At 64.5% G+C, this 21,188-nt stretch overlaps 6 protein-coding genes across 6 annotated transcripts in view; 3 read left to right on the plus strand and 3 right to left on the minus strand.

The window, feature by feature from the left end:
• Window positions 1–2,205, plus strand: part of MNEG_2627 (hypothetical protein) — a gene marked incomplete at both ends in the record, with an annotated part of 4,064 nt that extends 1,859 nt beyond the window's left edge. Inside the window, 4 exons of the mRNA XM_014048890.1 lie at window positions 172–293; window positions 777–943; window positions 1,273–1,628; window positions 2,052–2,205. Of these exons, the coding sequence (XP_013904344.1) occupies window positions 172–293; window positions 777–943; window positions 1,273–1,628; window positions 2,052–2,205 (799 nt within the window). The remainder of the gene's footprint in view (window positions 1–171; window positions 294–776; window positions 944–1,272; window positions 1,629–2,051) is intronic.
• Window positions 2,206–3,035: 830 nt separating this feature from the next.
• Window positions 3,036–6,332, minus strand: MNEG_2628 (NAD-dependent deacetylase sirtuin 2; the record flags this gene model as incomplete). The annotated part of the gene is made up of 8 exons (XM_014048891.1): window positions 3,036–3,535; window positions 3,716–3,836; window positions 4,114–4,232; window positions 4,500–4,665; window positions 4,994–5,103; window positions 5,556–5,844; window positions 6,051–6,130; window positions 6,299–6,332. The coding sequence occupies 8 exons, from the start codon at window positions 6,330–6,332 to the stop codon at window positions 3,036–3,038; spliced, it is 1,419 nt and encodes a 472-aa protein (XP_013904345.1).
• An 848-nt stretch (window positions 6,333–7,180) lies between these two features.
• Window positions 7,181–9,743, minus strand: MNEG_2629 (hypothetical protein; the record flags this gene model as incomplete). The annotated part of the gene is made up of 4 exons (XM_014048892.1): window positions 7,181–7,328; window positions 7,567–7,769; window positions 7,996–9,426; window positions 9,690–9,743. 4 exons carry the CDS (start codon window positions 9,741–9,743, stop codon window positions 7,181–7,183), a joined length of 1,836 nt encoding a protein of 611 aa, XP_013904346.1.
• A 1,316-nt stretch (window positions 9,744–11,059) lies between these two features.
• Window positions 11,060–13,090, plus strand: MNEG_2630 (hypothetical protein; the record flags this gene model as incomplete). Its single annotated transcript, XM_014048893.1, has 7 exons — window positions 11,060–11,130; window positions 11,325–11,421; window positions 11,632–11,721; window positions 12,027–12,137; window positions 12,410–12,451; window positions 12,694–12,756; window positions 13,046–13,090. The coding sequence occupies 7 exons, from the start codon at window positions 11,060–11,062 to the stop codon at window positions 13,088–13,090; spliced, it is 519 nt and encodes a 172-aa protein (XP_013904347.1).
• A 961-nt stretch (window positions 13,091–14,051) lies between these two features.
• Window positions 14,052–16,356, minus strand: MNEG_2631 (hypothetical protein; the record flags this gene model as incomplete). The annotated part of the gene is made up of 5 exons (XM_014048894.1): window positions 14,052–14,387; window positions 14,787–14,892; window positions 15,144–15,208; window positions 15,437–15,569; window positions 16,172–16,356. The coding sequence occupies 5 exons, from the start codon at window positions 16,354–16,356 to the stop codon at window positions 14,052–14,054; spliced, it is 825 nt and encodes a 274-aa protein (XP_013904348.1).
• Window positions 16,357–17,883: 1,527 nt separating this feature from the next.
• Window positions 17,884–21,188, plus strand: part of MNEG_2632 (Leucine-rich repeat protein lrrA) — a gene marked incomplete at both ends in the record, with an annotated part of 4,339 nt that continues 1,034 nt past the window's right edge. Inside the window, 7 exons of the mRNA XM_014048895.1 lie at window positions 17,884–17,943; window positions 18,224–18,415; window positions 18,695–18,780; window positions 19,082–19,133; window positions 19,349–19,416; window positions 19,575–19,687; window positions 19,980–20,303. Of these exons, the coding sequence (XP_013904349.1) occupies window positions 17,884–17,943; window positions 18,224–18,415; window positions 18,695–18,780; window positions 19,082–19,133; window positions 19,349–19,416; window positions 19,575–19,687; window positions 19,980–20,303 (895 nt within the window). The remainder of the gene's footprint in view (window positions 17,944–18,223; window positions 18,416–18,694; window positions 18,781–19,081; window positions 19,134–19,348; window positions 19,417–19,574; window positions 19,688–19,979; window positions 20,304–21,188) is intronic.

A 21,188-nucleotide genomic window follows, 5' to 3' on the forward strand; every position in this document is an offset into this window, starting at 1 on the left:
GGGGGGGGGGGCGGGGTGCAGCTTGCTGCGCGGCGCAGCTTGCTCCGCCTCCGCACGCGTCGCCGATGCGCCTGCTGCACGGCAGCCAGCTGCACAAACAGGCCTGCAGCCGCGCCCGCGCCCGGCCCAGGAGCGCCGCGTCGATGCTTGATCCTTTGCCCCGCCCCTCAGGGACAATCGGGACGCGACATACATCACGTCGTGGCCTTTAGTCAGCCTGGACCGCCCCGGTCAGCGGCTGGTCCTGGCGGGCGTCAACCACGCCGCATCAGGGACAGCCAGCTTCTGCAACGGTGAGGGGTGCTTACGGGGCCGGGCCGCTCCGGGCCCGCCCACAGCTCGCCGCTGCTGTGCTGCTGTCGTGCTGTGCTGCTGTCCTGCTGCGTTGCTTCTCTGCTGCGTTGCTTTTTTGCTTCGTCGCCATCAATATTTGTGGATTAGTGCTGTCACGGCACCGCTCTGAAAGAAGCCCAAGAAGATGCACCATGTGGGTTGCACGCCTTTCGCCGCCTCAATCGTGCATCTGCGCCCATGCAGTGGTGGAATCAGCCACCTCTCGAGGATGGAATCGCGCCTGGACGTCAGAGCCGCCGCACACACAGCTGGCCCACCAAACTTCACCAGCACCTGGCGGCACATCTGACCCTCAGGCATTATCCCGTTCATTGAGCTCTGGGCTGCACACCGTCCGCTGGCAAATTCCTCCTCACACACACACACACACACACACACACACACACACACCGGCAGCTACAACCCTCACACCGCCCTTGCAGTTGCGCTGACGGACCCAATCCAGCGGCGCGGCCTGACCGCCTTCGAGGACACCGGGCTGGTCGGCAGCGCGGACCGCTTCCTGAAGGGCACCCCCTACGAGTGGGCGTCCCCGCTGCTCTTCGCGGTCACCTTCAGCCGCGACTGCACAGGCAAGCGGCCGGCGAGCGTGGCCTGCCGCGCGTACAAGCATACCCCCCTTCCGCTCCCGCCAGTAGTCGCAGTCTCGACGGCGGCGCGCCCGCATCGCAGGGGACACTGCCTTGATGGTCTGGAAAGTGTTGGCTGAGGGCGCCGCGAGCAGGGGCCCCGCTGCGCCTGGCAGGCTTGAAGCCCCAGCTGCCGCTGCAAAGCAGGACCCGACCCCCTGCCCCTGCACCCGTCGGTACTGCCGCAGGCATCCCATACTGCCTCGGCGTCGAGGCGGCGCCGCCCGGCGGCGTCAACGCGACTGGCGGCGCGCCCGGCGCCCCGCCGCCGCCCGCGGCGGCCCCGCAGGGGTCGTTCCTGCCATCCCCGCTGCTGCTTATCGGCCGCGCCTACGCAAACCCCGCCACCGGCGTCGGCCCCGCGGGCGCGTCATTACTCACATTTCACTCCATGGTGATGACGCCCGCTGACGTGGCGCTGCCCGGCGACTCGCGGCCCAGATACGACTATCGGATATTTGCGACAGAGCCCGGAAAGATCGGCGGGCTGGAAGGCGGCGCGGCGGGGTCCGCGGCCGCGGCGACTGCCGCCGTGGCGCGGCAGGCGGGGGCGGCGGCGCCGCCGGGGGCGTGCGTGAGGAGCGTGGTGGGGATGGCGCAGTGCGCGTCGGGTTCGTGGCAGGCCTGCTGCGAGATGTTGCAGGGGTGAGATGTTTGGGGGGTTGAGGTGTCTCGGGGGTTGAGGTGTCTCAGGGGTTGAAATATTCTGGGGGTTGAGATAGTCCGGGGGTTGAGATATGTTTGAGGTTGAGATGGTTTTGGGGGTTGAGAGGCGCGCGATCGCGGGCGCGGGCGTCGGCATCGCGCGTGGGGCCGGGAAGGGGGTGTGTGGCTTGCTGGGGTCGACTCAGTGGTCGAGCTGACGGGGCGTAGTTGGGCGGCTGTGTGCAGGCCCTGGGGGCACCATGCATGGGGAGGGGGAGCCGCATCCCAAAGCCCCCGGCCGTAGGGTGGTGTGACGCAGCGTCAGGAACAGCGCGCTGGCGCCGCCTCTCGTTGCAGGTTGACGGGCCCGGCCGACCGACCGACCAACAACCGCGTGTCCAAACCGCTCCATCTCTGCCGCAGGTGGGCGGCCGCGGGCTGCTGGTGCAGCCAGGAGGGGGACGTGCTGCTGGGCTCCATGCCGGCGGTGCTGGGCCGCGCGGTGCTGTCCGCCCTCTCGGCCAGCTGCGGCCTGCCGCAGGCGCCGCGGACTTGCCCGGCACGCTACGGCGGGTGAGTTGCCGCGCGGGGCGCCGCGTGGCGGCGGCACGGGCCCGCGCCGCGCTTCCGCCTGCCACGCGGTCTGCTGTCTGTCGTATTTGTTCTGTTGTGAACCGCAAAGCATCCAAGCTGCGCCCACAGCACAGCATTGTGAGCCGCTGCGACGCTTGTCCAAGATTCTTGATGAACATCAGCTGTGCTGGCATCGCCCTTCAAGACCAATCTGCCCTGTGGCTGTGAGAAATTTCCGCGTTTGGCTTATCGTCACCATTCGTCGAGTATGTAAAGGCTATTACAGGGGGCAGGTCTGAGGCCGCAGGGGATAATCCTGGAGGGGGTGCTCCCCTACTTGCAGCACCTGAGCGCCACGCTCCGAGCTGCTGCTGGCCAGAGGCGGGCGTGGGCCCCCGTACCCTGGGCGCATGGGCAACAGGGTTGGCGCAGTGTGCCAGGCAAGGCAGCTGCGAGACGACGCGCGTTCCTGAAATGTAATGGACCGTTGCACGCGCGCAAAACATCTACAGCACATGGCCCGCGCAACAGGAGGTGCCCGTTCCCTGCGAACGCGGACGCGTGCGCTCCTGACGCGCACAGCGTAAGCGCTCCGACTGGGCAGCCTCCGCGCACGACGCATGGCGCAGGAGGCCGTGTCGCACCCACCACAAGCACTGACAGACCAGGAGATGTGAAGCCAAGAGGGGTTTGAAACAATCGCCGCCGCAGAAGAGCTTGCAGCCCTGCTGCCACTAGTGCATCCAGCCGCACGCAGCCCTCGGTTAAAGTTCAATCATTTTCGAAAGATCAATCTCTCATCAACCGCTCCCATGACAAAACCCGTCACTCCCTCTAATCCTTCTCCTCTTCCTCTGCCGCCGCCGCCGCCGCGCGCGCCTGCGCGCCAGCCGCGATCGCCGCCTTGAGCTCATCCCCCCAGCCCAGCAGCGCCGCCAGCTGGCGCGCCGCCACGTCAGCGTCCCCCAGGTGCATCGCGTCGCGCGCGTTGTGCGGCAGACCAAAGTCGAACCCGCCGCTCGCGCCGCTGCCGCTGCTGCTGTCGCTGCTGCCGCTCACGTCGCTCTCGCAGCCGCTGTCAATGCCGTCGGCGCCGGCGCCGGCGGTCGGGCGGGCGGCGTCGTCGTCGGAGACCGTGCCGGCTGCGTTGTTCGCCTCATCGCTGGCACCGCTCGGGGACGGGCTGCCGCCGCCGCCGCCGCCGCTGGCGCAAGCGCGCAGCTTCCGCCGCGCCTCCTCCTCGCGCCGCCGCCGCTCGAGCGCCTTTGCGGCGCGGCTGTGTCCGACGCGCTCCCGGTTGATCAGGAGGCGCGGCACGTCGGGTGCCACGTCGCCTGGGCGGGCGGTGGGGGGGGGGGCGGTTGGTTGCGCGAGGACGGCGGCTGAGCTGCAGTGAGGTGATAGGCACGTGCGACGTGATGACACGCACGCACGCACACGCCCCTGTGCGCGGCCAGCTGCAGGCAAACACTAACGCAGCGTCGCCGCAACGCCGCGCCAGCGGACAGCCCCACCTATCATGGACGCAAACGGCTGCACCACGAGGCTGGTGCCCATCACGATCAGCAGGTCAGCCCGGGGCATGTCCTCCGCGCGCCGCCGGTGGAACCGCGCCGGCAGCGGCTCTCCAAAAAACTAAGAGGGGCAGAAGGGGAGGGGGCGGGTGGACAATTGGCTGCGTCGGTGCGGACCCCGGTCGGGCCCGGGGCGCGGTGCACGCGTGGGCGCCTCAGCCGCAGGGCGCGCCGGCGGTGCCAGGGGCGGACACAACGCGGCGCGGCGCAGCGTGCGCAGCGCGGCGCAGCACGGCGCGGCGTGGCGCGGCGAGCTCGGCGCCGAGCATGAGCACATGGGCAGGCGCTGGGCTGCGGCGGTGGAGGCGGGCGGCGGCGCGGGCCGCTGGGGGTCGCACCACGATGTCGGGCTTGACCAGCCCGCCGCACGCGTCGCAGGCGCAGACGCCGTCGTCGTACACCGCCGCCTGCACGGCGTACATGCTGGCCGGCCGCTTGCAGTCGATGCAGTGCGCAGCTGCCAGGGGCGGGGACAGGAGAGTGGCGGGCGGCGGCGGCGCGGGTGAGTCCGTGAAGAGAGGTCAAATAACGGCGCCCGAAGCGAGGGGCGGCGCGGACGTTGTAGAGCAGACGCGCGCCCGGCAAACGGCTCCGCAGCACGCGCAGGGCCGAGGCGCCGCCTGGTCGCCGTCCCGCGCGCCTCCACGCCACCCCATCTTGTCTCCTTATCTCATGAAACATGCATATTCGATAGCAAATGCGGTGATTGAGCGGGGCCACCTACAATCAAAGCTGCCGTGCGCAGCGACGACCCTGTCCGCTGGCACCCCAGCCAGCTGCTCCAGTCCGTCAATGTTCTGAGTGAACACCCGCAGCAGCAGGCCGCGCTCCGACAGCAGGCGCAGCAGAAAGTGGGCCGGCGTCGGCGCGTAGCCGCCGGGGAAGAGCTCCTGCGGGGCGGGGGCGAGCGGGCGCGGTTGCGGTGCTTGGGACGACGGCGACGCTAGGCGCGCGCGTTTGGGAGGGGCACGGCGCCGTTTGATCCTGGGGCCATGCCGCCCGGTTCTCGCACAGTGCAGCATCTTTTGTCCCTGCTCCGTGCCCCCGATGCGCCTGCCCCGTCTCCACGCTTACTTCTTTTGAGGCGCACGCCCTTACACAGCCACACGCGCACACACGCACATGCACACACGCACACACGCACACACGCACGCACAAACACACACGCACATTCACACAGAAACATGTCCATCCCTCCACCATTTCAACACCACTGACCTTTGCAAGAGTATAGAAGGGCTTCGGGTCGCGCCGAAAGAAGTCGATGGAAAACACCGCCTCGGGGTATGGCAGGCGGTACCGCTGCAGCTGGCTGTACAACCCCGTGCCTGTGGAAGATGGACGGGCGCGGCGCACGGTACACAGGGGCAGCAGCGGAGGGGCAAGGGGGTGAGGGGCGGGGGCGAGAAGGGCGGGGAGCGCGTGCAGCGCATCTGTAGGGGTGAGGGTGGGTGCGACTGCGTATGGGCCGACGCGCCAGGCGGTCCAAGAGGCTGCGGACCATGCAAGAGCTTCCAAGGGAGGCTATCAGCGGCGGCGGCGCTGCCCAAGGCAGCCCCCCGCGAATGGGCATGGCAGCGCCGCGGCGGGGGGCGGCCGTCGACGTGGCGAGCAGCGCGCACGCCGCATGGCCCGGCTTCGAATCTCCGCCGCTCGCCGCCGCCGTCTGATCCGATGCCGCTGTCGCTCTGCCCTCTGCTCGTTTCAGGATCAGAGCCGCACACACGCACGTGCACGACGACAGCGCCCAGGCCGCCCTCCCGGCTGCCGCTGCTCGCACCTGGGGTCCTGAAATCTGGAATCCCAGCAGACACACTGATGCCCGCGCCGGCCATGACCACGATGTTGCGCGCGCGGCCACTCAGGATCAGCTGCGCCACGCCTGCCAAATCCAGGCTAGGCAGGGGGCCGGCGGGGGGCGCGGCTCCGGCCGCCGCCGCGGGGGCGGGGGCGGCGGGGGAGGGCGAGGGCGGTGCAGCAGGGGCGGGGGCCGGGCGCTTGGTGGGGTGGTTGCCGCCGCCGAGGTCGAGCTTCTTCAGCTGGTCGCAGATGCCGCGGGCCGCGTCGTCCTGTGGACCCGCATGGCGCGGCATGGAGGGCGAAGGTGAGCGTTTTGGGGCGAGGCGCTGATGACACCGGGCCAGTCGCTCCGGCGGCGTCGCGCAAGCGGGGCACGCATCGGGCCTGGACCGGCTGATGGCAGTCGCACTTGTGCACAGCATTCGAGGAATATCACAGATGGTTTTGTATAAGTGAGAGTGAAAGGTCCACTCACATACACGTCCGCGGCATCGTCACATCGCGCTTCGGCAACGCCGCCTGCCGCACACCCGGTGAGGGTTTGCAGGTCCACAGCTGCGGTGCAAAAGAGATGAGATAATCATCAGTGAGCCACATAGAAGCCCAAACACATAGGGGGAGCGCACAGGAAGCGAGGATGGAAGAGCGCGCGGCTCAAGGAGCCCTTACGCTTCCGTGACGACTCATATAGAGTGCTATAAAGCTCCAATTCATGCTACGCACCGTGCGGGTCGAAGCTGGACTGTGTTGCGACCATGCTGAGAGGATCGCCTCGGCGGTGTAGATGGCGCCCCTGTCAGGGGAACGCCTTGCAACCACGCTTCCAAGTCGGCGGTGAAGGGGTTGCTGAGGGTCAGCAACGTGCCGCAGACGACGCGCGTCCCGGGCCAAGAACGGCCGGCGGGTGTGACCGGCAGTGCCGCGGGTGCCTTGAGTGGAGGCATGTGATGGGACCAGAGGCGCAGTGCTGGACTATCGCATGGTTTACATGCTACAGAACACTGGTCCCCAGGCGCGTTGCGTGGACACAACCACTACTGTCGCAATCCCGCATGCATTTCATGCCCGTCTGTGCCCCCCCCCAAAAGGCTTCATTTCGAAATGCCTGTCAGCGCAGCTTATTAGGGCCCACATATGTTGGACCCATGCTGAAGAGTGGTTTTCAGACGCCCTGGAACTCCATCGCCCGCCCACCAACCGCTGTGCCGGCGCCCATTGCCGGTCAAGGCAGCTCGGCGACTGACTTGTCCGATATTTGCAGCCTATGGAAGGATCAAGCTTTTACCCATGGTATCGCTGTAAGCCTCGCCCACAGATCTTGAAACTCTCCTGCATAATGCTCCCATTAAAAATCCCGCCTCAGAGCAAGCCAGTCCCCGCCAGCTGCCCAGCCGTTCGTGCCGAACAATGCAATCCATGCCAGTCCAGGAGGCTGGGAGGGAGCACATGCTCAGCAGCGCAGCCGCGCCGCAGCGCGCCCTCGCTTTACGCCGGGCACGCGTCGCGCCGAGGCCGCAGGACGCACGGCCGCCCCTGCCGCCGCGACCGCCGGGCGCCCGACCGCGCGCCCTGCCCACGCGCCTGCCTATTGGCCACCTCCGCCCCTTAGTCCGAATCGAACTTGTAGCTGAAGGTGGCGTTGGAGTCGATCTGGCCGCCCCTGTAGCTGCCGCGCTTCTTCTTGGTCTTCTCGTGCCTGAAGTCCTTGCCGCGCACCGCACCAAGCACCTGCTGCGCCTTGAAGCCCCAGCCACTGCAAGGGGAGAACGAGGGGTCCGGGTTGAGGGGGGCCGGGTTTGGCGGTGTCGGTCAGGACTCGGGGTGCGGGGCAGGCGCAAGCGAACAGTGCAGCATGCGGGCGACACAGCGGCAGGGGCGTGCCGACCCTCAAACCAGCCGCGCTCAAACCTGCTGCCGCTCGGTGTGCAGTGGGCCCCTGGCACGCAGAGCGCGGGGTGCGAAGCCCCAGCCGATGCGATCAGCGGCCGCACCTCTGGCCAAAGGTGTCCTCGTAGTGGTTGCTCATGCTGCCCTTCTTCCCCAGCCACTCCTCGTCGTTGACCCGCTTGAACGCCTTTGCGCCCGTCGTGTCGCGGCCCCCGCTCGCGCCGGCGCTCGCGCTCTTGGCGGTGCCATTGGCGGGGGTCTCGGGCTTGTCGGCGCCGTTGGCAGGGGTCTCGGGCTTGGCGGGGGTCTGGGGCGTTTGCAGTTGCGAGGGAGTTAGTGTCAGACATTTACGGGTGCTGGCTGGAAAGGGAGTGCGCCGGGGCGCCAGACGGAGGCACCGCAGCTGGACCGGCGCAGCGCCCCCGTGCCGATTGGGGCATCGCGGTGCGCCGCAGCCCCAAAGCATTAGGCGAGGATCGGCTTGCCGTCGTTCAACAAGAGCGTGGGCGCACCCGCCACCACAGCTGCCTTACCTTCTTCTCCTGGCCGTCTTCATCAGAGTCGCTGCTGCTGCTGTCGTCGCTGCTGCTGCTGCTGTCAGCCTTGGCGGCTTTGGTGGCAGGCTGGGCCGGCGCATTCACCTTTTTTGCGGCGGGCTTCTCCTCCTCGTTCTCCGACTCGCTGCTGCTGCTGTCGTCGCTGCTGCTACTGCTGTCCGCCTTAGCAGCAGGCTTCACCGCGGGCTTGTCGGCCGGCTTTGCAGCAGGAGCCACTGGCTTCTTGGCGGCGGGCTTCTCCTCCTCGCTTTGCGAGTCACTGCTGCTGCTGTCGTCGCTGCTGCTGCTGCTGCTGCTGTCCGCCTTGGTAGCAGGCTTCGCCGCAGGCTTGGCGGCAGGCTTTGCAGCAGGAGCCGCCGGCTGCTTGGCGGCAGGCTTCTCCTCCTCGCTCTCCGAGTCGCTGCTGCTGCTGTCGTCGCTGCTGCTGCTGCTGCTGTCCGCCTTGGTAGCAGGCTTCGCCGCAGGCTTGGCGGCAGGCTTTGCAGCAGGAGCCGCCGGTTCCTTGGCGGCAGGCTTCTCCTCCTCGCTCTCCGAGTCGCTGCTGCTGCTGCCGTCGCTGCTGCTGCTCTCCTTTGCATTGGCAGCGGGCTTGGCGGGCACCGCCGCCGCCTTGACCGGCGCCGGCACCACTTGCTTCTTGGCGGGCGGCTGTTCGTCGTCGCTGCTGCTGCTGTCATCGTCGCTGCTGCTACTGCTGTTGACAGGCTTGGCAGCAGGCTTGGCAGCAGGCTTGGCAGCAACAGGTTTGGCAGCACCAGTGTTGGCAGCCACGGCCTGCTTCTTGGCGGCGGGCTTCTCCTCGTCGCTGTCCGAGTCGCTGCTGTCATCACTGCTGCTGCTGCTGTCTGCCTTGGCGACAGGCTTGGCGGCTGTCGCGGCCGCCTTGGACGGCGCCGGGTTCGTGGCGGCCGGCTGCTCATCTTCGCTGCTGCTGCTGTCGTCGCTGCTGCTGCTGCTGCTGCTGCTGCTGCTGCTGCTGGCCGCGGCCTTGGCGGCTGCGTCGGCGGCGGGCTTGGCGGCCGCTGCCGGCTTCTTCGCAGCGGGCTTGGCAGCTGGGGCCGGCTCCTGTGCAGCAGGCTGCAGCTTCTTAAGGCTGACATCACTGCCGCAGCCGTCATTGGCCGCAGCCTGCTTCGCCATGCGTGCCTCGCGCCGCGCCAATATCTTGGCCCGGCGCTTATCCTCCCTGGCTTTCTCTAGCGCCTCCCTCGCCGCGATCTTTGCCTCTTTCGCCGCCTTGCGCTCTGCGCGCCGCTCCTTGCGCTTCGCCTTTATCTCGGCGTTGGTCAGCGGCACCGCACCCTCCCTTTTTGTCGCCAGCCGGGCTGCGCTCTTCTCCCTTTTCTTGGCTGCCTTCTTCTCCTTCTTGGCCGCCTTTGCCAACTCCTTCCTCTGCTTCTTGGAGAGCTGTCAGTCAGGATTGCAGGGCAGCCAGGCGAAAGGGCGCAGGGATGAGGTACGGCATGAGCGCGGCGCGCAGCCAACCTTCGTCGCAGGGCGGCAGCAGCAGCGGCGGCAGCGGGAGTGCAGCGGCGGTCGCATTGGCACGGCAACTCCCAGACGGTAGGCGGCAGGCGAACAGCATGCTATATGAACACACAACAAGCTTTTAAGGCGCGCTTGTCCTTAGCATGGCTGCGCCGCCGTCACGACGATTGATCGCAAATCACCTGGGGTCCTCCGGGACTCTCTGGCCCCCGCTTGCGCTTTTTATCCGCAGCCATTACTACTGAGCAAGGTACGAACAGCCTGACGGCCTGGGTGCGAGCGGTGTCCGGGTCCGCGACGCCACGGGAGGTCTCAGATGTCTGATTTTGGCAGGCTAATAGACCATCAAGGAACTTTTTGAATGACCGTGTCCCACTCACGCGCAAAGAACTGCTGACGGCCGCCTCCAGAAACCACCGGGCGGCTGCTGCGTTGCACGCCTGCACCGGAATGAAGCATGCGCAGCACCAGTCTGCTCATCTCCTGGAGCACTGCAGGATGCCCAGTTGTCTGATGTCATGACAGGGCTTCTACATGATCTTGATTATGCAAAGTGCCTGTTTGCCGCAGGCATGAGGGTTGCTCGATGAGGATTGGCGGGTGTGCAAGCAAACATTCACAGGGGGAGTCCAGGCCCTTACCATGTGCGGTGTTGGCTCTTGCCGACGTTATTGGACTCACGAGCTGTGACTTGCAAATACCTCAGATATGATTGTGCATGCACCTGTGCGTGACACATGCAATACCGATCTCATGTCACTGCCTCTCCATCACTTTGCTGAATGGAAAACAAATCAACGCTGGCTGCATGCAACACATTTGGGGTGCATGCTTGCAGCCTGGTGCTGTGGGGTCGCCACAACTAATCACACAGACGACGCGTTCAGGCGCGGCGGTTACCGCCCAGCACAAGGGCGGTGAGAAAGTTATGAAAATTGCAGGTGGTGGGCAACCCGAATACGGGAAGATCTCTCACAAGATTTTGGGGTGACGCAATGGACGGGCCTGAATAGAACCCGTGCAGTGACAATGCGACTGGTCAAACGGGCGATGACAATGAAGTCAGCAGCACATTTAGCAGCAGATGGGTTCGAGCATTAACGTGAAGAAGCACTACCTCGTTTGGCATGACATGTGCCGTTGAGCTGAAGTACTGTGGCTCTGTGTGCAGAACAGGCGTCACTTTGTCACCGCCCCAATCACTCTGCGCCCCGTCAAGGCACACCGTGCGCACCTGCCCAAGTTCGCATCGAGAAGCGTGCTATAGCGCTGTTGAAACCCCACAAACATACCGCAGATCAGTGTCGTGCTTTCGATGAGAGCCGTCAAGCACAGCGTCTTTAGCTCCCGCGCCGCACAGTTTCGCCCAGTCTTTCGCAATACCTGTGGCTTGAGGACTATGGCGGCTGCAGGAGCAGGTGCGAGGCGCGTCTTGATCGGCGTCGGCGCTGCGTTGGCGCTCGCCGCTGCCGGAGCAGCGAGCGGCCAGCGCTCAGCTGGCGCCGCCGCTCCCCATGACAGCTGCCTCAGCGGCGGCGGCGATGCTTCTGACATGGAGGCAAATGCATTAAACGCAGGCCAGCAGCAGCAACAGCAGCAGCAAGAGGCTCCGGCTGCAGCATGGTGAGTGACGACCAAAGGCGCGCCCTTCACCGGCACCACCTTGCTGTGTTTGAAGCAGAAAAGCCACCTCGCATAAGCTTCATTGTTGGAAACCCCTTTCTAATCAAGGAAACTTGCCATTGAATAACTCTTTTTGCAGCTGAATTGATTCATGCCCCTTTTCAGACATCGACATATGCCCTCTCTACCTGCAGGTCCCAGCGCACCATCTCGCTGCCGCAGCACCGCCGCGGCTGCCACATCATCACCAACAAGATCTACGAGGCGGTACCTGAGATTGCGGAGTACGAGGTGCGGGCCGGAGATGGCGCGTGCGGCGCCCGCGTCCACGCGTCGCACACACCGGTGACGGCTGGTTGGCACCGAGCCTCACAGGCCCCCTGTTTCAGAACCTTCGGTCAAATCCGCATGCTCAGGCCCATCAGAGGCCCTGCGACCCCGAGTCTGCCCCCTCTGCCCGACAACGTGCGCCCTGCTGGTCCCGCTGACTCACTCCACCAGGTGGGCCTGGCCAACATCTTCATCCTGCACACCAGTGCGTCACTCACCATAAACGAGAACGCGTCACCAGACGTCCTGCTCGACCTCAACGTGAGCTTAATACGATCAGTACACATCGGCCCTTTACACATCGGCCCTGCAGTGCAGGCAGTCCACCTATTCCAGACAGCACATGCAGCGCAGGCAGTCCAGGTAGCAACCGAGCAGCCTCTGGCTTTGCTGGCAGTACCATAGGAGCGAGACCGTAATGGGGCCGGTTGATTACTGGTCGCTGCAACGCTGGTGTTGCATCGGCCTGCCCGAGTCCGCCGAGCCCAGCAGCCATGCCATTGTGGCTCTCGGCCATGGTTGCAGGATGCGAGTGCCCCCGCGTCCGTGCTGCACCCCTACTGCAGGACTCCCTGGACCGGCTGGCGCCAGAGGGCAAGATGTACCGCCATGATGATGAGGGGCCTGATGACATGCCCGCACACGTCAAGTCGTCGCTGATGGGGGCAAGCCTAACGGTGTGTGTGTGTGTGTGTGCATGTGTGTGTGTGCGTGTGTGTATGTATGTGTGTGTGTGTGTGTGTGTGTGTGTGTGTGTGTGTGTGTGTGTTGGGAAAGGGTGCATGGGGGACACGTGCCCCAGGGGCGCCGGGTGCGCACCAGCTTGCGCAAGGGACACGGGTGTTGCCCTGTGCCACCGCATAACTTCGATCTGCGCTCCTTTGTGACCGCTTCATTAAAATGAGGCGGCGAGTCACCTTCTCGCTCCCCCTCGCGCCCGCCGCAACAGGTGCCCATCTCCAAGGGGCGCCTAGCATTGGGCACCTGGCAGGTGAGTAGGCGCCCCGATGGGGCGCTGCAACGCCCGCTACTTTGCTGCCTTGACCTTCTGCGCCCACTGCCGCATCATGCGGCTGAGATACAGTTGTGCATCAACATGTGCACACGCTCTTGTCCATGGTGGGTGGCATCCATGTAGCCGCTGGTGTACACGCTTAGAAAGCCGCACACACGCACATCCACACACATGTGCACACACGCACACACACACACACACACACGCACACGGCCCAGGGCGTGTACCTTAACGAACACCGGGATCGCGGTGGGTCACGCAGCATCGTCATCACCCTGCAGGTGTGTGGGCCGTCACAATTGGGGGGTGTACAATTGATCTCAACCAACCGCTGCTGCTGCACGTGCACCTCGCCTCATCAGCGCCGCAGGCGCATGCGTCAAGGCCGCAGACTCGCCATGCCATGTGCGGCTGGGCCCCAGGAGTGCGGGGCAGGCGTGCTTGCTTTTCTGATGTCAGCATGCCCGCTTGGTGCAGGGCACGCTGTCAGCTGCCCCGCACACACTCTGTTATTGCACCCAACAACACGCGCTCCCTGGCCTCCCTGACAATCGTGCGCTGCCGACGCAGGGGCAGAAACGCGCCGACGGCCGCGCCTATGGGCGCTACCGCTGAGCTGGCGCTCGCGTTGCTCTTGCGCTGCATTGCTTGACAAATTGTGAACTGTGCAATGTGCTCTGGTGTAACGCCTGGACAATGCTGGTTTTACAAGAACAGATGGTGTTTGTAATTGCGCAGCTGTGACGGCGCTCTGAGGCATGGAGGACGCCTGCGGCGTATCTGTTGTGGCGGCAACGGGATTGGGTGCGGGTGGGCGACCGGGGCCGTACTTGCCTGCACCAGAACAAAAATATGACTAATCAATCTGCCGGCGTGAGCGCTGCCGCTGCTGCCTGCAGGCAAACGCGCTTCACAAGAGCAGGCAGAGCGGAAGCAGTGCCGGCAGGTGCATTGCCTGCCCCCACGCCTCGCCAGCTGTGCGTGCATTAGCCCGGCAATAGGGGGGTTGGGGCTAACAAAGCAGCCAAGCATGGGCTAAACATGAATGCGTGAAAATGTACGTGCGCATGAGCCGTGGTTTTTCGTGATACTTGATGCATGTTCGTGTCTGTGCTGCATGTGCATGCAATTCGTCCTAGGCTGCTGCGCTTTGCGCAAGCACGACAGTGTGTGGCCCATCCCTTCTCTTGGGCTGCTAGTTCGCGGGCGGCAGACAGCAAAACCGCCATCCGTCGCGCCAAGCTTGCGCAGAGTGGCGAAAGAACTAAACGGGATTCTCAAACCTCGGCCAGCCTACCCCAAACCCCTGACGAGGCGCATGTTCGTCAAATGTTTGCGAAGGTTCATCCCGACAGTCCGAGAGAGTGCAGTGCAACCGCGGCCGCCTGGTCTCGCCGACCAGGGCCTGTCCAGATTAGCAGCAGATCATGGTGGATTCTCGAGGCAATTGCGAAAAAGCTCCAGGCGCCCGCGATGCCGCCGGCGTGCCAGCCTACCCATCCCGCAATGTTCCCACTGCAAACCCCTCAAGCCGACAGACAGCCGGCACGACGCTGGCTCAAACCCAGCCCGCCTGCTACGGCGGCTGCGCCTGCCGCGTGTGCTTAGACGCGACACGCTGCTGCACGGCGTCGACAAGTGATGTCACCACGGGCATCCAAGGCCACGGCTGGACGTAAAAGTTTGCCATCTGCTCCGGCCCGAGGACGACGGTGTTGAGCAGCACCATGACGGGGACGAGGTTCGTGTTGTACAGCGCCAGCAGGCGGGCGGCTTCCTCGGCAACCTCGGACTGGTGCTCGTAGTCGCCCGGCGCAGCGAACAGGGCGCTGGCCGCGAGGACCTGTCGCCGCCGGCGCAGCTCCGCCTCCTGGCCGCGCCACCACTTCCCTGCCACGTCGAGCAGGAAGCTCTGGGGGCGGGAGGAGGGGAATGCGCGGGAACATATTGCAGTCTGCTCGCGTATGCAGATGCGTTACGAGGTGATGTGGCCAGCCTCAGATGTGAGCAGGGATTATTTTTGCTTAGTAAATGGTGTCGTGTCGTGGATGTTGATAGTCAGTGGAGGTTGTTGGTGTGATTGTAAGTGTCAAATAAGGGCCGGGGCTCGCACATGTATCGTTTCATGTATTGGCAAAGCGTCGGCTGGCAACTGCGCCTTATTATCTGGGCAAGCAGGCCTCAAACACAGCTGAATGGCGCGCCCTGTTGACTGAGCCGTCATGCACCACGGCGGCGCTGTCAAGGCAGCTAGCAAATCGCCTGGCGGCCTCCCGGCTGGGCACTGGAGTGCGGGGGTGAAAGGGCTCACCTGCAGGGGGCCGAGCTTCATGCTTGTCAGTGCGCGTCCCCAGACAGTAGGCGGCGCCTCCGCCGCCTCGCCAGTGGTGAGCTTCTCGCACAACAGCTCGAAATACCTGTTGATGGATGTGTGTTTGTGCGAGGAGGTTGGCAACTTGCAGACCGATCGTCAGCGTTTTGCATTCTGAACTACATGACGATGGGTTGTTGCACAGGACGACCCGCAGGTTAGCGTTACATGTGCAGTATAAGCCATAGCTTGATTACACAAGCCCCAGCAGATACTGCAACACGGCATGTGACAGGGATTGTACAGAGGTTTGAAGAAAACTGTGCCGGCTGTCCGAAGCACAGGCCGAGAATTCACCAGAGGTGTGAAGGGGCGTCGCAGATGTACAGGCTGATGTTCTTTGCGCCCATCTCATGCAGTTGCTGCGTCGCAGGGTTTGGGTGGTGCAGGAGTGTTGCTTGTGCCGGTCCATGCGATGATCTGAGCTAGTATTGAGCCACGACATGGTTGGCATGGACGTGTGAGTGGCGCCGCACCCAACAGTACAGAGGCATGCGAGAGTCGTGCACAGCATGACAGGCTCGCATCGCAGGCCTGAGCCTGGGAGATACACAAGCGTGTGCAGTGATGAAGAGAGCGTCACAACTTACCCGCGTCAGCTCGCCCCGCTCGGACTCCTCCAGCCCCTGCTGCTGCGCTAGAAGCGCCACGCCGTGCACAGCGTCGCGCCACCAGGCCGCAAACTCGCGCTTGCCCTGCGCCACCCCCACGGCCGCGATGATGCTGCTCGACGTGCGGGTGGTTGGGGGAAGAGCGGGGTGTCAGCGGAGTGCGAACAGGTATGAGCGAGGGCAAGGTGGCTTGTATGGATTGTCGTGCAGGAGCAGGGACAGGTGGGCCGCCTCACTGTGCCGCCAGAACAGGGCAAACCACAGAAGCTGTTGATGTGGGAACATGAACTAGGTTTTGCACCACAGATCCCAGCCAGGGCATTGCCAGCCAGCTGGGATGCCTACTACCAGCCTCACCTGCGGATGAAGGCGCTTGTCGTCGTCCCAACCGCCCCAGCTGGCGGCGCCTCGCCAACCGCAGTCGCTTCTGCTGGCGGCAGCTCTGCCTCCGCCGCCTGCAGTGCCCCCTCTGACATCCGGCTGTCGCTCTGCCCAGGTCCGTTCCAGCTGCTCGGAAGGGAGCCACTGCTGGTCTCGCTTGGGCACGCAGCCATCAGACCGGCGCTTCTTGGGCACGCCGCCTGCTGCGTCGCGCCGCCGCTGCTGGGGCCGCCTGCGGCGTCGCCAGAGAGCATGACGCTGTCGCGGCCGGCGGCCTCGCTGCTGGTCTGGCCACGCTCGAACTTCTGTCGTCCTTCGCTCCCTGCTCCCCACCCCTCGGCCGACGAGGCCAGCCGCGCGCTTGGCGCCGCTGCCGCGGCGCCCGGCCCTGCCGCGGGGCGCGCCTGCATCGTCGCGGCCAGCCGCGCAACCGCCGCATCGACGCCCGCTTCCCACTCGCCATCAGCCCCTGGCTCGCCGCCGCCACCATCGGCACTGTCGTCACCGGGCCCGGCCATCGCGCCGGACTGCCGCAGCGCGCTGCTGACGGCGATGAGGGCCTCTAGCCATTCGACGTGGGCGCGGGCTTGGGTGTTGCGCGCGCGCTCCGCCGCCAGCTCGCGTCTCTGTTTGTGCAACTCCTTCTCCAGGTGCACTGCAGAGATCGGCGCAAGTTGCGGTTTGCGGAGTTTGGATCGGGCTGTGCGCGGCCGGTCGCCCGGCGGAAGCGTCTGCAGTGACGCTGCTGGCAGATCTGGGAAATGGCATGCGGCGCTGCCAGGCGAAGCCTGCGTGCCGCGCCCACGCCCTGGCCCCACGTGATTGTGATAGTATAGACAAAGCCACTTTGCCGCTGCGCCACCTATTCGGCGGGCAATTGGGCCCCCAAACCCGTCTTGGAAGTCGCATGCCGAAGCCGGCACCCACACTCCAAGCGTCACCGGCCACCGGCTGACCGCCGTGCCCAATCTGGGCCCGCACGGGCAGCAGTGCCGCACCTAACAACCTTGAAGGCTGTAAACGCTTTGGTGGCACCGGCATACCGAGCTGAGCGAGCCCGGGAACGGCGCTGATCGCCTATCAGACACCGCGAGGACCCATCGCTCGAAGTACTTTCCGCAGTTGGCCGAGCCCCCGCTCCCGAGTGACATGAAAATATATTGTCTGCAAATGGTTTTCGTGTGCTGCCACACCTGAACCACGGCGCAGCTTTCACCACTACCGGGGTTAGAGTCCTGCCGCTTCTGGTTCCAGATGCGACTTCTGTGGTGTGCTTATGCGCCGTTTCCGGCACTAGGGTGCCCTATGCTGTCAGATTGACATCCTAGCAGATATATCCACTAAAAATGATGACTTACAGCGGTGCAGACCCGGCAGGTGCGGGCACCCAAAGAGCATTGAGGGGAAGCCGCCCGCTCGTGTGGGGTTAGCCGCGGCAGGGATGCACCGTGCTGTGTAAGGTGCTTTGAATCTTTGACCTTTCTTGACGTTGCATTGCGTGCTGTTTTCTTTCGAGGATCTGGGCAGCATTGGCCATGGGCTCAAGCGTACAGTAAGCAAGGATCGCTGCACAAACAAGGGGTCATGCTGGCACACATTTGGGTTTGTATGTTTCAGGACTCTCATGCAAATTTTCCTTGGGGTTGGTGGTCCTATCTGCCGCCTATCGTGCCTAATTTGCTGCCCGCCAAAGGGATGCGCAGTCTGAGTCGGACGCCAACGTTTGACTTTGCTGAAGGCACCCCCCTTCCGTGGTGCTTCGGCAGGTGTAAGATGAGGAAGCTGTATGTGGCTTGCTGATACGATCTGGACGCCAACGCGCGGCCAATGACTGCCCTCAGGCTCAACACAAAGCTGGGTCGAGTCACTTCAGGCCAGCCGGGCATGAGATCACTCACGAGGCTGTACTGTAGGTGCGCGCTGACAGCATTAACCTCAGTGTTTGTACCATACATTACTGAGCTTGAAAGCGTGTATCACTGGGCACGCAGCGTCGCATGCAGCAGGGCCAACGCTGCTTCGGCCCGTGTATCATTCAAAATACCATGACCTTGGAGGCTGCTCCATCCAGTGGAAAGATCAGCACACTCCATGAGCTGGTGGAGGTGCGGTATCGGTTGCGGTGCAGCATCGCTGCTGTGCAGCACTCGAACCAGCGCCGTCCCCAGGGCGTGCCCAAAACAACGCACCTGGGTCTACACGCTGAACTCAGCATGTATAGATGGGCTCGTGCGTTGGCTACGAATCAGAGCACGCGCTTGGTGGTGTAGCAGCCGCATCGCCCGGAAAGGCTGCTGCGTTCCTGCATGCTAATGGAGGCACCAGAGGCTGCCCGTGCGTTTGACACCACACTCCGCGTGCCCCGCGCTTTCCGCCAACACCCAGGCCACCCACGATGGCTACCTGTCGCGAGCCGCAGCGGAGGAGGTGGAGGAGGTGGAGGTGGCCGGGGCCGGCCGGCGCCTGAGCTGCTGGCCGCCGCTGCTGTCGACGTTTTCGCGGGTGACGCGGCTCGTGCTGCGTGGCCACTTCCTGACGGGGCTGCCGCACAGCGTGGGCAACATGGCATGCCTAGAGGTAGGCACACGGGCTGTGCCACCATGCATGTGCCACCATGCATGTGCCGCCCTGCATGCGCCACCCTGCATGCGCCGCCTCGCATGCGCCACCCAGCACCTGCCCAGGCAGCTGGGGCGTCTGCTCCTTGGGCACTCGGCGGGTTTGAGCATGTTTGTGGCAGCTGCAGGTGCACGCATGCGCCGCGAAGACCATGCTGCAGCGCCACAGCAGCACGCGGTCGCCACCTCATGCATGTTTTGTCGAAGCTGCGAGGCCGCCCCTCGCATATTCTTGCAGGTGCTGGCTGTGACGAATGGGACCCTGCTGGCGCTACCTGCTGAGATGGCGCAGCTCTCGCGGCTGCGGGACCTGGACCTGCACAGGTTGCTTGTCTGTGTTTCTGCACGCGCGCCATCTTGTGTGCATGTGCGCGGGCCCGCGTGCGTGCGTGTGTGTGTGTGTGTGTGTGTGTGTGTGTGTTTTGGGCGTTTATACCTGAACATACACATAAGGGATGTGCTTGCGCTTCTGCATCCCTGACTGCAAGCCAATTTGCTCAAGTGCGAGCACACATTCGCCACGTGTTTGCTTGGTCTGTTGTGTCCACGTCCCGGCTTGCATGTCCACTCCACTTGATGATCTGTGAGACGACCGGCCGCACCTCCTGCGGCCCCACCCCATCAGGAACGAGCTGGTCATGTTTCCGCACCACCTCTGCGCCCTCACGGGCCTTACAGTGAGCGTCTGCGTGACGCCCTTGCCTTGCTTGCCGGCGGCGCGCGCCCATGCGGGGCCCGGCCTGCCATGCTGCTGCCCATAGCCCGATTGCAGTTACTCCCATGAGCCGCTGTACCGCCCAGCAGTCAAAGCCAACCGCAGCCCCCGCGGCCTCGTCCATCACATCGACCCCTTCCTGAACCACCCCGCGCGGCGCCGCCACCGCCTCCTCAGTCCCTGAATCTCATGGGCAACAAGCTCACCAAGCTCCCGGACGGCTTCGGCTCCCTGGTGAACCTGAGGTGGGCGGACGAACAACACCCCTGCCCACCCGGGTCTGGCCCACTTGCAGGAAGCGTTTGACACGCTATGCTCACAGCCCGCAATGCTTGGAAGCACCCCAGAGCTATTGACTGAACGTGCTGGCGACGCGCACGTCCCCCCCCTGGCGGACCCCTAGGAAGCTGGGCCTGAAGTCCAACGCGCTGGCGCAGCTTCCGAGCAGCTTCACGCGGCTCACTCGCCTGGTGGAGCTATTCATAACCGACAACGAGCTGTCGGAGCTGCCGCAGGGTGCGCACCCGCAGGGGGTGCTGCGTGCGCTGTCCTAGATGGGACACGCGCTGGGAGTGCTGAGGGTGACCTGGGTCTGATCAAAGTCCTGAGATGCGGAAGTTTCTCAACACCCTCTGCATGTGCTTATTGATACCCCCAAGCCTCGATCCATTAACGCCAGCTGCTGGCGTCCCTGCTGCAGCAGCAATTGCACACTGGAACTGCACTCACGCCATCCAAAGTTTGCGGCACCACCCCCTGAGTTTTGCGCACTACGCCGACACCTCACCGCGCGCCGCGAACCGCCCAGGCTTCGGCGCCCTCGAGTCCCTCGTCAAGCTGCAGGCCTCGTTCAACCCCTGGACCTCCCTGCCCCTTGACCTCCTGCGCCTGCCGAAGCTCGAGCTGTTCCGCCTCGCAGCAGGCACCCTCCCCGCCTGGCCGGAAAGCAGCGGCGCCGACGGCGCTGGTGGCGCTTCCACGCTCCCGTCCCTGGCGTGGTGCTCTCTCGGCGGCAACCCCGCGGCCGCGCGCGTGCCGAGCACCGAGGGCGTGCGGGCGGTGGACGTGTCGGACCTGGAGATAGACAGGACCAAGCCGCTGGGGGAGGGCGCGTCGGGGGAGTGCTTCCGAGGTGCGGGCGCGAGTGCATTTGTCCAACACAAAGGCCGCGTCCGGTCTGAATCAATCAGACGGAGTTGATTGCAGGCGGCTGGCTTACCGCCAGTTGCGGATGTTGAAGGGATGTGTGCGGCTTGCTCGTGCTCATCCCTGCGTGTAGTCATTTCCAATGCCTGAGCTGTCAACCCTCAACCACGCCTGTACCCGCAGCCAAGCTTGACGGAGATGATGTTGCTCTGAAGATGTTTTTGGCGGAGGTCTCCCCAGATGGCAAGGCGCAGGTGAGAGTGTGGGAAAGGGCTTGTGTGGGTTTGGGTTTGGGTATGGGACGGGTGTGGGTGTGGGTGTGGGTGTGCGTGCGCCTGCGCACATTTTGTGGGATCATCAGGTGACCTCACATCGGCCCTTTATGATATTATGTACCAACACAGTTGCAGCGAGCGGGGTCTGCCCGGCTGCGTCCGCATCGCCCGCTTGGACAGGGTGACGGCAGCCAGGACAAGACAGGCCACAGCACACAATTCGATACCAAAATGAAAAGAAAACAATGTCTGACATACATATACAATAAAGTACATCTGAAGTGATGGGGCCCACCCACTTGTATCTTGATCCTAGGGTAACACACAACCTTCTTTGCGACAGCAGCAGCATCGGGTGACACCAACCCGTATGGCCCGGGTCCTCAAATGCATGTCCACCCGCCCGTCCGTTCCGCGTGCCCCCTCACGAGCCGCCTGCCCCCCCCTGGCCTGCAGGACGAGGTGGCCATCAGCTGCAGCCTGGACCACCCCAACCTCACGCGAGTCAGGGCCCTGGTGTTTGACCGCCGAGACCGCTGGCCCCGCGCCACTGACGCCGCCCCCGCCGCAGCCGGAGGCTCGCCGGGAGTGGCGGC

The sequence above is a fragment of the Monoraphidium neglectum genome (genome assembly GCF_000611645.1).
Source record: "Monoraphidium neglectum strain SAG 48.87 unplaced genomic scaffold scaffold00303, whole genome shotgun sequence".
Taxonomy (NCBI): domain Eukaryota; kingdom Viridiplantae; phylum Chlorophyta; class Chlorophyceae; order Sphaeropleales; family Selenastraceae; genus Monoraphidium; species Monoraphidium neglectum.